Source organism: Pelodiscus sinensis, chromosome 16 (assembly GCF_049634645.1).
Source record: "Pelodiscus sinensis isolate JC-2024 chromosome 16, ASM4963464v1, whole genome shotgun sequence".
Lineage (NCBI taxonomy): Eukaryota > Metazoa > Chordata > Testudines > Trionychidae > Pelodiscus > Pelodiscus sinensis.
In genome coordinates this window covers 34,636,570-34,651,442 of record NC_134726.1, presented here as the reverse complement: position 1 = coordinate 34,651,442, position 14,873 = coordinate 34,636,570, and the positions used below count along the sequence as shown (strand labels likewise).

Sequence of the window (14,873 nt, the reverse complement as noted above, 5' to 3'; positions counted from 1 at the left end):
GACATAATGAGAATAAAGAGACGAGACCACCCGTTAATGCATACTGGGTAAGACAGAGTCCTAGACACAATCATATTTAACAATTAAGATATTTACAGTTTGAGACATCTATTGTGGAAGTTCATATTTGTCACCAGTACGAACTTACTAAATATTCAAGCTTTCTAGTTATAAAAAGAAAGTTATTGTAATGGAACAGCTAGGTAAAGCCATTTCTCCCTGCTCCCTCAGTGAGCTGGAACAACAGCAACGTTTCATCTATTAGAGCTGCAGTCTCCCTATCCCAATATATCGGTCCCCTTACTACCAACTGTGGCTGTAACCCCAAGCTTATATGTATCAAACGGAAGTCTTCCAAACAGTTAAATTGCAGGATTGCTGATTGGTAACCAGCCACAAGATTAAAAATACACATTGTTCGAGCCAATCAGAAGCCAGCACACCCTACCACCCGTGGGAGCAGAATTAGAAGAATAGACTTTGGCTGAAGCCAGGTGGGTTGTCCAATGGACTTCAGCTCCATAACTGCAGAACCAGGTACCTTAAAGGTGGGTAAGCGCTATGGCGGTCAGTGCAGACCACTCCTTTGGATGTGCTCTGGAGTGCAGACTCAAGCAGTGGGGTTCCCAGGAGATCCTGTACAACAAGATTCCACTCAGGGGTAGGTCTCACTGTAAGGAATTTTTTATATTCGGCCAAAATGATGTTCTGCTCCAGCGTACCCCCGGGAGGTCAGCCTCTTGGCTGTGCTCCTTACAACAAATCTAAACCTTTCTCTTTGCTCCTTTGTGTCTACAACCCCAGAAAGCTTTGACACCTATTTGGCTCACCTGGCCATCCTTGAGCAAAGTCGTGTGGTTTTCCACTAAGGAACTAAGACAGAGAGAGAGATGCAATTAGCTATATTACGAGAGTATGTCATGCTAAGATAAGTTTCCTGATTTGGCACAGGACTTATTTTCACAGAGGGACCGACTTTCCCAGTGTCATTTCTAGCCCCCCTTCGGGCCTGCCGGCCTGGGCAGAAGGCCTTCACCAGGTTCCTTTGGAACGTATCACTCAACACAATGTAGATGAAGGGGTTGATGCAGCTGCTTGCATAACCCAGGCTGATCGCTACGTTATAGGCATAGAGGAACATAATGGAGGGCTGGGTGATTTTGAGATGGACCAATTGCAGTATATAATAGGGTGCCCAGCAGATAAAAAAGGCAGAGCAAATGGTGATAGCCATCCGCATGATCTTCTTAGTCCTGGCTCTGAAGTTCCTCTGGGGCAGTGGCAGTACCTTGCATGAAATGTGCTTCTGTATCTTCAGGTACACAATGCAGATGACTGCCAGTGGAATGACAAACGCCAGGAAGAATTGGTACAGCGTGTACCAATAGATATCAACCGAGAGGTTGGGTAGGATGATGCCACAGCCGGCTTTGCTTCCAGGCAGAGCAATGGGCTGGGTGTACATGAACACCGGCACGATGGTTAGGAGAGACAAGAGGTAAAGCAGCAAGATCACCAAGGCAGCTGTGCAAGGGGTGCGCATGTAGGCGGAGCGGATGGGGTATACGGTGGCCAGGTAGCGGTCAATGGACATTGCCGTGAGAATGTACGTGCTGGCAAACTGGCTGTTGGCATCCAACGCAGTGATGATGGTGCACATGGTAGCCCCGAAAAGCCAGACCCCATTCCCTAGGAGCTGGTGGATGAGAAAAGGCATGCCCAGCAGGAAGAGAAGGTCCGTGATGGAGAGGCTCACGATGAAGACATCTGCTGTGTTGTGGTTTCTCTTGGGTCTTTTGGTGATGGTATAGATCACAATGCAGTTCCCCACAGTTCCCACCAGGCAAATTATGGCAAAAATTACAGGGAGGACAATGCTACTGTGGTCTTCCATTTCTCTGGTGCCTGTCGAGAAAAAGATCATCGCGTTGGTTAGATACGTCATTTGGACCCAAGCCAAGGAGGGAAGGGTTGAAACGTTCCTTTGTGCAATGTCACCCAACTAGCTGCACGTGCATTCCTGGGAATTAACTAAATAAGAACCAACCTCAGCTTCCACCCGAGACCTCAAAGCTGTTTTGAAGTTGGAAAATGTTTGACATTATTACTAACTAGCCAATTAGCCCATCCTAAGATGGGATTTTCAGGGGTCTCCTCCACGTCAGTCTTCTCTCCTGAGCCTCCAGTCTCTCGTGCCATCTCTCTCCCCCTCTCTCTCTCCCCCTCCTCCTCCTCCTGCCTCCCTCCCCTCTCTCAGCTCTCCTCCGCCTTCTGCCTCTCTCTCCATCTCTCTCTTTCTCTTCTCCTCCTCCTGGCTCTCACTTTCTCTCCGCTCTCCTCTGTCTCTGTAGGGGATACATGCTCGTCCAGACCCTGCCCCTTGGGCGTGTACATCACCGCCTTGCCCCCCTTCACCTTCCACCATGGCACTTGGATGACTTCTGTGCCGCTCAGCCAGGCTGCCGCACGGGAGCAAGCAGCACAAACGGCTTCTCTCTCTCTCCTCCTCCTACTGCCTCTCCCTCTCTCAGCTCTCGTCTGCCTCCTGCCTCTCTCTCCGTCTCTCTCTTTCTCTTCTCCCCCTCCCGCCTCTCATTCTGTATTTCTCTTCTCCTCCTGCTGCTTTTCTCTCACTCTCTCTCTTGCTGTCCTCTGCCTCCTCCATTCTCCTCTCTGTCCCCTCCGCATCCTCTGTGTCTGCTCCGCTTTCCTCCTTTTGAATCCGGCGCCCTTTCCTGACGTCAGAGACGCATGCTCGTCCAGGCCCCGCCCCCTGGCTGTTCCCTCTGGGCGGCGCTGTTGCTCCTGCCGTGGCGCTCGGCTGACTTCTGCGCCGCTCAGCCGGGCAGCATGGACCCCAAACAGCCACTTGCGCCCACATGGGGGCCCAGCTGAGTGGTGCTCAAGTCAGTCGAGCGCCATGGTAGGAGGCAACAGCGCCGCCCAGAGGGAACAGCCACCGTTTCAGCATTACAGAGTCACAGACATTGGGTTACTATATATATGATTTGTTGTATTATGAACCAGGGCTAGAAGCAGCGGTGACTGTTCCTTTGGGCTATGGCTACACTCGCGGCTTCTTGCGCAAGTAATATCGCCGAGCCTCATTTGCATAGCTAATGAGCCGCCATTTTTGCAGAAGAGGCTCTTGCACCAGAAGGAGCTGCCTACACTGCCCCTTCTTGCGCAAGAAAACCCCTCTTGCGCAATGCCGTTATTCCTGCAAATAATCTGCGTAGCGGCCTTGCACAAGAGGGGTTTTGTTGCGCAAGAAGGGGCAGTGTAGACAGCTCCTTCTGGCGCAAGAGCCTCTTCTGCAAAAATGGCGGCGCATTAGCTATGCAAATGAGGCTCGGCGATATTCCACGCTGCGCGTGTAGACATAGCCTTGGGGTATTTCTGACCCTTTAGGAAGCAGGCCATACTGGCAATTGCATGAGAAAATTTCTTCTTCCTATCTCCTCCATAGAGAATGGCTTTTTTCAAAGGGCACTGCAAGACAGCTCTCCCCCACTTGTGATACTCGGTTGCCAGATCCCTAAGATAGTAACGGTGAGAGCGCTTTGGAAGTACCTCTGCCCCGGCATAGAGCTGTCAGGCTACATCTAGACCGGCATGATTTTCCGCAAATGCTTTTAACGGAAAAGTTTTTCCATTAAAAGCATTTGTGGAAAAGAGCGTCTGGATTGGCACAGATGCTTTTCCGTAAAAGCACTTTTTCAGAAAAGCGTCCATGCCAATCTAGACGCAGTTTTGCACAAGAAAGCCCCCATCGCCATTTTCGCCATCGGGGATTTTTTGTGCAAAACAGTTTTCAGCTGTCTACATTGGCCCTCTTGCACAAAAACATTTCCGGAAAAGGGCTTTTGCCCGAACGGGAACGTCAAAGCATTTGCGCAAGAAGCACTGATTTCAGACAGTAGAATGTCAGTGCTTTTGCGCAAAATCAAGCGGCCCGTGTAGACAGCTGGCAAGTTTTTCCACACAAGCAGCTGCTTTTGCGGAAAAACTTGCCAGTCTAGACGCAGCCTAAATGTCTACTAGGGCTGCCGGCAAAGGCTCGGTATCATGCTAAATCTTCCAAGGAGGTTGAGGGAAGGGAATATTCAAGGTCAGCTCCTCACTTTTCCAGCCTTACACTGGTCCTCCTGTCCCAATCCCTGCAGCCTTAACAGCCTGGCTTTCAACCCCCCACACTACTTTTGGGCCGGCCTCCTCCACCTTAGCACAAACTGACGTAGCTGCCTGCAGACGCAGGGAGCTAATTGGACACATCAACGAGAAGCCACTTTTGGAAAAAACTGAACTTTTGACCACAGCCAAAATTTCAAGTTAATTAAAAATCAGATCCAAGCCGCATGTGTCAGAGCAGACTCACCGCCAGCTTCATCTGCCCCATGCAGGCAGCTCTTCCTACCCATTAGCCTGACTGGTGCTAATTATGGCATGTAGCGCTGATGCTTCCAAAAGTGCATGACCTCTGTGTGTCCAAAGGCCAGACCCAGCTGCCGTTGGGAGGAATGCCGCAGCCCTTGCCAGGAGCTGAATGGAGCCATAAACCTGGATTCTTTGGAGCCTGATTAGCATCTGAAGAAGACAGTTCATCAGTTCATGTTTTTCACAACATCAGTGTTTTCTCGGCCTGTAATTATCCTCCCTCTCAGAACATGGGCCTTGCAACGTGGCTAAAGATCAATAAAAAAAAGCTGCTTTTGCTTTGTAGGTGCAGGGAGCTAGCGTAAGACGGGCCATCAAGTAATCTGTTATGAGGTTTGGAACAGAAGAAACCACTGGTACATGTCCTTCATAAGTACTCTCCTCCTTTTGATGTGGCTCTGCTAATTGGGCAGCTGAGTTCACAGAGGACAATCATGAAGGGGAGACAAGCAAAGGCAAGGAAGACACGCAGATTCATTGCAGCGCTTTGGAGAAGATAACCCTATTAGGGATGTAAGCGACTAGTCGACTATCTGATAAGCAAAAGCTTATTGGATAGTTGAGGGACTAGCTGACTAGTCACTTCCCCTCCCTTCCACCTTGCTGCCTCTAGCAGAAGCAGCAAGGGGTGGAGCAAGAGCCGGTGCTGGGGGAGAGCCAGCTTAAAACCCAGTTGCCCCAGGACCTTCTCCACGGTGGGGCAAGAGAGGCAGCTGGGTCCGGGTGCAAGCTGGGAATCAGCTGATTCCCGGCTCACGTCTAGCCCCAGACACACCTCTGCTTTTTAAGAGCCGACAGCCTCTTAATCCATTTAAAAGGATAAAGCACAGCAGGGAGGACCCAGCGTAAGCTGGGACAGCTGATTCCCAGCTCGCACTGATTCCTCCTGCTGCGCATTAGCCTTTTAACTGGATTAAGAGCCAACAATCTCTTAATCCGTTTCAAAGGCAGAGCCACAGCTGCAGCTCCCCCTTATCGACTAGTCGATGGGAAGTCCATCGCCTAGTTGATTAAATACATTTAACATCCCTAAACCTTAAGACGCAGGAGAGGGGGTAGCTTGGGCACACAAGGCTGCCCTGTTTTATTAGCCAACCTGTAGGGCAGCTTTGGGGCCAAATGTCCAGTCATGCTCTAACTCCCATGCGCTCAGATGACAAGCTTCTAACCCCCATGAGACGACTTCCCCATGCAAATCCATCTGGGGTCAATCCTATAATCCTGCGTGTGCAGACAGATGTTGAGGTCACATGGCAGACTTGTGTTTTGGTGGAGAGATTAAGAGAACTTGCTCTACCGCCATCCGGCAGTCATAGAAAAAAACCTGCAAGGTCCATTCTGACTGATGTGAGGCACTTTACAGGATGTGATCTAAAGCCTGTTACAGTCAATGGAACTTCAGTGGGCTTGGGAACAGGCCTAAAGTGCTTACAGGACGTTTGGAATCGTTCCCCTTTTGTCGGCATCCAATAAGAACGACGGATGGACTTGACTGCGCTTTGGATCACGCCCCGGTAGGTGTGAAGCTGGCGTTCTGATGTCAAGCAATCCTTCCCTAGGGGAGCATCTCCTCTGAACCCCAAAGCTCTCAAGACGATGCTTGGCCCTGCTGTGAGGGTAGGGGACTGGACTTGATACCCTCTCAGGGTCCCTTTTGGTTTTATTATTCTATGATTTCCGGCCAACCCCTGCCTGCTGTCCCCCAAAGCCCCCCGTCGATAAACAGCAGCTTTCTAACCCGCTGTGCCACTAGCCCATTGAAAGCCTGAAATGCTATGAAAAAGCCATTTGCTCAGTGCTTGCAATAGCAACACATTCACTAAAGAACGTCCTTTGGAAATGGCCTTTTGCCCATTCGCTGCCTCACAGGGAGGAGGAGAACCCAGACATCCTGCGGCCCAGTCCTTATACTGGGCAGTGTACTGGTGCACCAGACCCTCAAAACCCCCTGAATTTTGAGGCAGTCTCAACTTGGCTCAAGTTCCAGCTTGGCTCTCCGCAGTTCAGCCCCAGCCTCAGGCTTTGCTGGGCTCTCAAGAAAATGCTCTCAGGAATGAGAACAGCCCTCTTCAACCTGGCGTAACTATGCTGGTGGCTACCCGCTGGCTAACGGTCTGGCATGCCCAGTGGCCGTGAAGGAGGTGATGCAAGCACAAAGCGGTCAAGGGGGCAGAGGGCCCCACTCAGTGCTTTTTTGGTAAGGAAAAAGGTGCCGGTACTCCGGGGCGAAAGTTGTTGAGCAAAAAAAAAAATCGTGCTTCCAATGAGAACCCCGTCGCCCCAGGAAAAGAGGTGCCGGTACACCCGAGGGGGGTGCAATTCATTTAAGTTATGCAGGGAAAATAGGTCCCGGGTCGTACCATCAGAAAAAAAAAAAGCACTGGCCACACCCCTCTGCCTCAGGGAGGTTCTGCCTGGGTTCAAGGCACAGAGCTTAAGGCCAGAAGGAACCACTAGAGTCTCTGGTCTGCCCACAGGCCACCAACATCACCCAAAATGAGACCCACTGTTAAGTGCCACAGGCAGCCCTACAAGGGCCCAAAGTGCATCAGTACCAAGCCGTGCCCTGGGACTGGCCCCAGCCGAGCTGCCAGCTCAGCTCAGCTCAGCAGATACGCTCACCTCCTAGCCGAGCCAGTGAATGCAGGATGTGGGCCGGGCGGGAGGGTTCTCTGGGAGAATTGGTAGGGTGGAGGGGGCACTGGGCCGTGGGGGAGGTGTGTATGTGTTGCAGGGGGGTTCTGTGTGGCATGCACTTGAGGTGGGGCTGTGAGCAGGGTGGGACTGGGCCGGGGAGGGGTTGGTGTGCAGGGCACTGTGCATTTGTGAGGGGTAGAATGGGTCTATAGGTTGCTGAGTGTAGGTCGGAGTAGGCCCTGACCCCCCCCCCTACCCCCGCGGTGGTGATCAGGTAACCCCAAGCATATGAGCAAGGCCCAGCCAACCAAGCACCGAAGAGGGCAAGAACACCCAGTGATACCTCGGACGCCGCTGAGGAAGGCAACTAAAAACCTCTCTCAGAATACACTGCAGGGGGGGCGGGAACTTAAAAGGGCCTGGAGTTCCTAGCTGCTGCCGCCATTACAGCAGCCAGAGCGCTCGGCCGTTTCATCGCCGCTGGAGTCCCAGGCAGCATTGAAGGCCTGGCTCAAGGTGACATGCTCCCAGCCCCACCCCTTCCACCCGAGGCCCCCGCCCCTTCGCAGGGCCCAGGGCCAGCTCTCCCCACACACCTTGCCCAGAGCCTGGCCAAGTCTGGCACCTGCCTTGCTGAAGTCCAGCAACTCAGCGCTGCTGCCAGTCCCTTTGCTAAAAGTAAAAAAGCATTTAGTTCTCCCTCCTTTGGGAAACCTGCCCTGCAATGCAAACCCCCCTTTGCCATTATCTCCTTGGTACATGAGCGTAGCATCATTAAGCATCATTAGCTTGCTTCACAATTTGCGCTAACGCCTTGCGTTGCTACTGACATCTCCCTGTGCCAGGCGTGAGCCAGGACCAGGGCTGGGCTGGGCTTTTCAAAGGCACCAAAGGGAATTAGAAGCCTGTATCCCATTGTTGTTCAAAGCGGGGGGGAGTGTCCGAGTCCCTGAGGTCCCTTTGTAAAGCTTAGCCCATACTCTGTGGCTGTAGCACACAACCGGGCCCATGCCTGGTTGATGCCGCCTGCTTCTGCGTCAGTAGCAATGTGAAGTGACCGGAACGCTGAAGCTACCTAGTAGATTTGAGGTCGTGTCTCCCTTCCCCTGCTGCTAAATCTGTTAACACCATCAGAACGGCCAGCCCAAAGGTCCCTCTAGCCCAGTGTCCTGTCTGCCGACAGTGGCCAATGCCAGGTGTCCCAGAGGGACTGGACAGAAAAGGGAATCATCAAGTGCTCTAACCTTTATCACCCATTCCCTGCTTCAGGTGAAGAGGCGATGGCCACCATTCCAGCCCATCCTGGCTAATAGCCACTGATGGACCCATCCTCCATGGATTTATCTATCCTTTTTTGAACCCTCAAAGTCCTGGCCTTCACAACATCCTCTGGCAAGGAGTTCCACAGGTTGACTGTGCATTGCGTGAAGCAACACTTCCTTTGGTTTGTTTTAAACCTGCTACCTATTAATTTCATTTGGTGACCCCCCTAGTTCTTGTGTTATGGGACCAAGTAAATAACTCTTCCTTAGTCACTTTTTCCGCACCAGTCATGATTTTATAGACCTCTGTCATATCCCCCCTTAATCATCGCTTTTCGAACTGAAAAGTCCCAGTCTTTTTAATCTCTCCTCATAGGGCAGCCATCCCAAGCCCCTCGTCATTTTTGCTGTCCTTTGCCAAAGCCAAGATATCTTTTTTGAAATGAGGTGACCACATCTGTGCACCGTCTTCAAAGGGGACCACTGGGCGTTTATTTGCAGGCTGGAACACAGATCTGGGGCCCAGGACTAAGCGAGCCATCTTGCCTCGTTCTCTATCCCTTTTTTAAGGATTCCGAATATTCTGTTTGCTTTTTTGACCACCGCTGCCAACTGAGTGGATGTTTTCAGAGAATGACCCACAGTGACTCCAAGATCTCTCTTGAGGGGTAAGCACTCATTTAGTCCCCATCCTTGTATCTGAATGGTTCCCTTCTGCCATTCCTTCAGCCAGGGCACTTGGGAAGGCCAGGAGCGAATGTGTGGGGTCCAACTCCATGTGCTGTCCACACAGCAGAGTGCTTTCTGAGCTGTGCGGGACACAGCGAATCACCCTTGTTATATAATTGTCTGGGACTGTGTTTGTGGGAGCTAATTACCTAATGCCATAAACATTTCCCCTAATTACATTGCTGCGTGGTGCAATTTGCGCCACACGCACTTGGTGAAATGTTTCTCTCTCTCTCTCACACACACACACGCACGCACCCCCTTGTGAGTTCAAAGCAAAGGAGTCCTCTGTATCAACACGGACATCTTCCCTATTCTCCCTCCTTGCAACCAACCCACGCCTGTACTGCCCACACCGCCCTGCTGTAATGACTAACACCCTGCTCCACGCCCACCCTCGTCCCGTCTGAGTCCCACCCTCCCTTGGGGACCTGCTCCCAGCTCCTGACCGAGGCTCCTGAGGGCGGGGGAGAGGGGCACAGACGGGGGCAAAGGGGGCGCACTGTGAAAGTTTGGGGGCCGCTGTATTAAAGATTCGGTCGCGTGAGGAAACTTCCGGGAATAGTCCAGTCAAAGCTGGCAACCCTGTTTCCCTCAGAAGGAAGCGGTCCCGTGTGTTTCGGGGGCAGGGCCTGCGCGTTGCAGTTATAGGGACCCAATTCCCGGTGTAGACAGCGCGCTGCTGGTGGGCGGCTTCCCCTGTCGCTGTCGTGCGTGGCCGTGGGGTAGCAAAGCCGGCAGGAGACGCGCGCCCATTGGCGTAGGGAGCGTCTTCTCGGGAGCTCTGCAGCGGTGCAGAGGCCTTGTAAGGGTGGCAGGGGCCTATGTTTCCGCTGCCAGATGCGGATGTTAGAGGCTGGGGGAAGAGCCTGTTGGGTGCCCTTGGGAGTTACTGCGCTTTGCTGTGCCTCAGTTTCCCCCCACTATAATGATAGGAGGGATGTACAATCCTGTTTGATTAAACATAATGTTTAACCCGTTAACTGATTAAAAGAGGAGAGGGGGTCAGCCGGGGGTGCCGCCACCTACCGCAGCCATGGACAGGGGCTGTGCTAACCACTACCGGTAAACAGGTGAATCTTACCAGTGAACCATTCACATCCCTAAATGACGCTGACCTGCTCCGGGACGTGCTTTGCGATCTCCTGATGAAACCCCTCCAGGCGGCTGCTAGCCACCGCCATAACCCAGCTACGTCCTGGCTACCGCAGGATGATAGTGCATGAGGGAATCCGACTGCAGGGGCTTCAGCAAACACGGCCAGAGAGGAGCCTCAGCAGAGGAGGGTAATGATGCAGCCCCGTGCTCCCTGGCGACAGGGCCCAGGAGGGGGGTGTGGGAGAGGCATGGCTGGAGGTGCTATGCCCCTGTCTTGGGGGTTGCTGTGCAGTCGGCAGGTTCGGGGCATGGTGCTAGGTAAGACCCGGGTGTTAAACAGTGTCATGATCTCGCTAGGCCTCCAAGCAGAGTTGGAACAACGTTAAACGTGCGACTGAGAAATGAGGAATCTCGGGCCACAAGGAGCTTTGACTACAGCATTTCCATTGTGCGTCAGTATTGTGGTGCAAGCAGAGGTGAAAGGAAGCAGGGGCGCCCTGGTGCACCGCTCCAGCAAGAATTGGCTGGGCTGTGGCAGGAGCCAGCAGGGAGCTATTTAAACAGCTGGTCGGGGCCCAGGTCACAATAGAACAGGACCTGTAAGAAAGGTGAAGTTACTCTCCCTGCTGGCAAGTGGGGCTGAGCGTCTCAGCGTGTAGACAGAACACCCTCAGAAATACGCCACGGATGTCGTCGCAGCTGCACAGCACCCCAGTGGGACAGCTGGCTGCCGCATGGCATCGGTCACATAGTCTCGTGGTAGACGAGGCAGGAACGGGCAATAAACACGAGGCAAAGGGAAGGCTTTTTACCTGCCCACGGTGTTGCCGTCGCGTTGGAATCATTCGAACCCCACAGGCTGCTGAAGAAATCGCTCTTGGGCGCGGCCATCTCCCTAGGACACAAGAGCAGGCAGCTGGTGATCTGGGAGGCTCTTGGTGGTTAAGTGAAGTGCCTCTTCCTTACGCATCATGCCGCTTTCCCACAGGACACCGGACCAATTGGATAGGACCTACACAAGCAGCAATTGTACCTGGGGATCCCACCGTTCACAACGGCTTGTCTACACTAGCACTTGTGTCTTTTAATGGTGTGAAGTCTCCTCCCCCGACTGATGCACGTTTCACCGACAAAAGTGCCCATGTGACCAGCGCTAAACCGGCAGAATACGCTCTCCTCTCAACATAGCTATTGCTGCTCTGGAAGGGTGGTTTAATTATGCCAACAGGCTACCCAGGAGCCCTTGCAGCAGTGCACCCATAGCATAAATATAGCCTAATAGGCACTGACTTCAGAGTAATGTCACCATCGAAAAAATCGAAGCAAACTAGAGCAAGCCTCCTACATAGAAAACAGTCCTGTAATAATCCATTAGCTCGTTCCTATTTAGTGACCTCGCTGCGCACCATTTAATCCTCTGCGTGTGTTTTCTCTCTCACTCAGTTCTATTGGTGTAAGGGGCTTTGAGTCATCACATAAGCCCAGAAACATACTTAGTCATCTTTCCCAGTGATTAAAAGCTAGTCCAAAGCATAAAACATGTTTGCATTATAGGGAAGCTTGCAAAACATTGCGGGGCGGGGGAGGATGTTAAAGGCAACTTGCAAAGAAACCAAAGCCACAGTGACCGTCTCATTTTGAAGAGGGCTTTTGTATGCAGGGCGGGTAGGTCTGAGCTAAACTTTCATTTAAACAGCCAAAGGGCGGAGGTAGCGCAGGATACGGCCTGAAGCGAGCCGGCCGGGTGGTGAGCAGCGGCGCATGCAAGGGTTACATGCGGGACCTGGCGTCGGCGATGCACAAGGAACCGCTGTTACCGCGGGTGGGAGCGCTCTGTGGTGGTTAGCACCCGTGTTTAAACGAGCGATGCACCGTGGCGTGCACCAGTGGGGACCACGGCTGGGTCCACGGGACAGACATCGCGCTTCGTGTCGGCGCGGGCGTGGGACGCGCGGCCTGGGGAGCCGCTGGGACAGGACAGAATAAAAAGGCTGCAACTTGCACTCCTCCCCCGCCCCCTTCATAATCTGCCCTCGCGACCGCGGGCCTCTATCGCCGACCGAGCCCTCCAGGGCAAAGAAAAGGAAGCAATTAGCCATACCTGGAAGGCTGCTTGGCTCTTCCGCTGCTTATTCTCCTCAGCGGCCACTGATGCTGCTCCCCTCCCGATGCTTTGTGAGTCTCGCTGCTCACAGAGCTGCCTTCCTAGCGCGTGGTGCGGTGCTCGGCCAGCCAATGACAGCCCAGTCCAGCCAGTGCAGAAGTACCCGACGCTCCAGTCCCATGCGGCCGGCAGGGCTTAAAACACCCACGCGCCGGGGGCGTGTGCCTTGGTGAGCGTTACGGACACAGGACTGAGTGCTGTTCGCAGTCAGCGCCGGCAGGCCCGCTCGGCCCGGGAGAGGCAGGCGCTTCCCAGCACCCAGGCAGAGGGGGAAAATACAGAACCGCGTGAGGGAAAGCAGGTGGGACGGGGTGAAATGGAGCCTCCCGGAAGCCTGAGCCCCAGGAGCGTGCACAGGGCCAGTCAGGCTGGTCGGCCGCTGCTGTAAACTCACATCTGATTCATCCCTTACGCTGACAGCGCCTTCTCTGGGCCAACGGCGCTAACATGCTTCAAGGGACGGCCCCACAGCCGGGACGGGGAAGGACGTGCGGCTTTCACCAGTGCATGGCACAGCTGGAGGAGCAGTGCCGGGGGGGGGGGGGGGAAGGAACTCCTCCAAACAAGCCCCGCACAGTGCTGCGTGGCATCCCCTGGAGGGACGAACGGCCCTTCTGGGTCTGTTCTGGGAGGACTCGCTGGCTCCAGGCCACACAACGCCCGCGTCCGTGCGTCCAGCCTCCACCCTCACTGCGTGGCCAAGCAGCCCCTGCTTCCAATCCCTGCTGGGCACCGCTTGGAGCCAAGTGGCCCCTGTCCCAGGCGAGGGCTGCGGCCACCAGGCTGGGGGGGGACAGGGGGGGCCTCTCTCACTCGCGCTGCTCCGCTTTGTGTAGCGAATTAACAGTTCCTAGCGCTGGAAGGGGAGGGGGGACGGGACAGCCCAGTGGTTTGGCCGCTCATCCCAGAGAATAAGGGTGACACGGAACAGGAATAGGAATTTATTCCTACCCCGTGGAACAGCTCAGACAGGGAGCAACACACCCAGGCTCGCCCAGAGGGGCCCACCATGGTTTCCGCTCAGGCAAAGGAAGGTTTTGGGCCTGAATCGCCGACCCCCTCACCTCAGAGCAAATTGTATCTGGGCTGGGCCCACCTGCCAGCCCCAGGAACCCTCACACCGGGCAGAGCTCAGCCCGGGAGACCAGCTCTGAGCTCCCTGCTGCCATGGGCCCTGCTGTGGAGAACACCAGCGCTAAGCCACCCAGCAGGGCACAGGCTGAGCTAGGGCCCCGAGCCGCCCAGTAGCTGCGAGGTGGCATCAGGATGGCAGGCGGCTTTGCCAGCAGAAACGGGTCCCGGGGGAGGGGGGGCATTTTAGGCACCTCGAAGGCCAGGCAGCAGCTCAGTGGTGGCCCCTGCAGAGCGCCTGAGGCCTATGAGTCTTAATGCTGCAGCGTTTTGGGGGCCGGGCCTGTGAGGCCGGAGGAGCTTTTGTTCTGAGTCGCCTTGACAGGCATGTGTGAGAGCCCTCCAGCTCTCTGCCCTCTGGGGAGGGAATCACCTCCCCTCCCTGCCCCCGGAGCCTTGGCAGGAGCCAGGAGCCCTGAGGAGCTGTAGGCGGGAGGGGGGACGGGGGGGGGACAGAACATGCACAGGACAGCTGGTCCCCTCATTCCACGGCCAAGCAACCGCAGGTCAAACACTTGAGTCTGGCCTCAGCAGGACCCGGCCTTAAGCGCAGCCTTCCAGGCCGGTGAGTGGGGACGCTGGTTGAGAAGCCCACGCCTGAGCCCAGAGGGTATTGACGGGAGACCTTCCTTCCAGCCACTCGTCAGGGTGGGCGCTGGCGGGGGCCGGCGGCCGGTTTCTATTGCTGTCCTCTCAGAGCCAGGGCACCCTGCCAGGGGGCCCGTCCCCCAGCGCCTCAGCCAGCTGGCATGGCGCAGGTGTCTCGTTTGCACACGGGCATCCTGGTGCAGCCCGGCTCGTGCTATCAGCACCAGCCCCCGGTCCGAGGTGTCACTCTGGGCCGTGCAGGGAGGACGCGGGGCCACGGCATTAGAGCAGCGGTTTTCAAACCGTTTTTTTTCTGGCTACAACAGAGCAGGGGGTTGAGGGGGGATGGGAGGGGGAGAGGGTTGAGAGTCTCAGGGGTGAGGGCTGCGGGATGGGGCTGGGAACGAGGGGCTCACGGTGTGGAAGGGGGCTCTGAGCTAAGGCAGGGGGTTGAGGTGTGGGAGGGGGTCAAGGCTCAGGGATGGAGAGTCAGGCTCTGGCATGGGATCAGGGCTGAGTGGGGGGGGGTTCAGGGCTGGGGCAGGGGATTGGGGCCTGAGCTTGCCCCTGGCATAGCTGGGGGCTAAAGCAGCTTCCTGCCTCTCCTGGCATCGCAGCCTGCGCTGCACCCCAGAAGCAGCCAGTCGCAGGTCTGACACTCAGGTCAGGCAGCTCCATGCAGCTCTCGCCCACAGGCCCCGCCTCCCCAGCTCCCATTGGCCCATTCCTGTCCAATAGACGTGCAGAGCTGGTGCCCGGAGTGGGGGCAGTGTACTGAGCCCCATGCTCCCCCCCCCCCACCTAGGAGCTGGACCTGCTCCGTCCCA

At 55.0% G+C, this 14,873-nt stretch overlaps 1 protein-coding gene across 1 annotated transcript; it reads right to left on the bottom strand.

Annotated features, from left to right (window-relative positions):
* Positions 1-280: 280 nt before the first annotated feature.
* LOC102443639 (melanin-concentrating hormone receptor 1-like) lies at positions 281-14,354 on the bottom strand. The gene is made up of 2 exons (XM_075899788.1): positions 10,976-14,354; positions 281-1,905 (listed from the first exon to the last, which is right to left on the bottom strand). The coding sequence occupies exons 1-2, from the start codon at positions 11,052-11,054 to the stop codon at positions 866-868; spliced, it is 1,119 nt and encodes a 372-aa protein (XP_075755903.1). The 5' UTR covers positions 11,055-14,354; the 3' UTR covers positions 281-865.
* Positions 14,355-14,873: the final 519 nt, after the last annotated feature.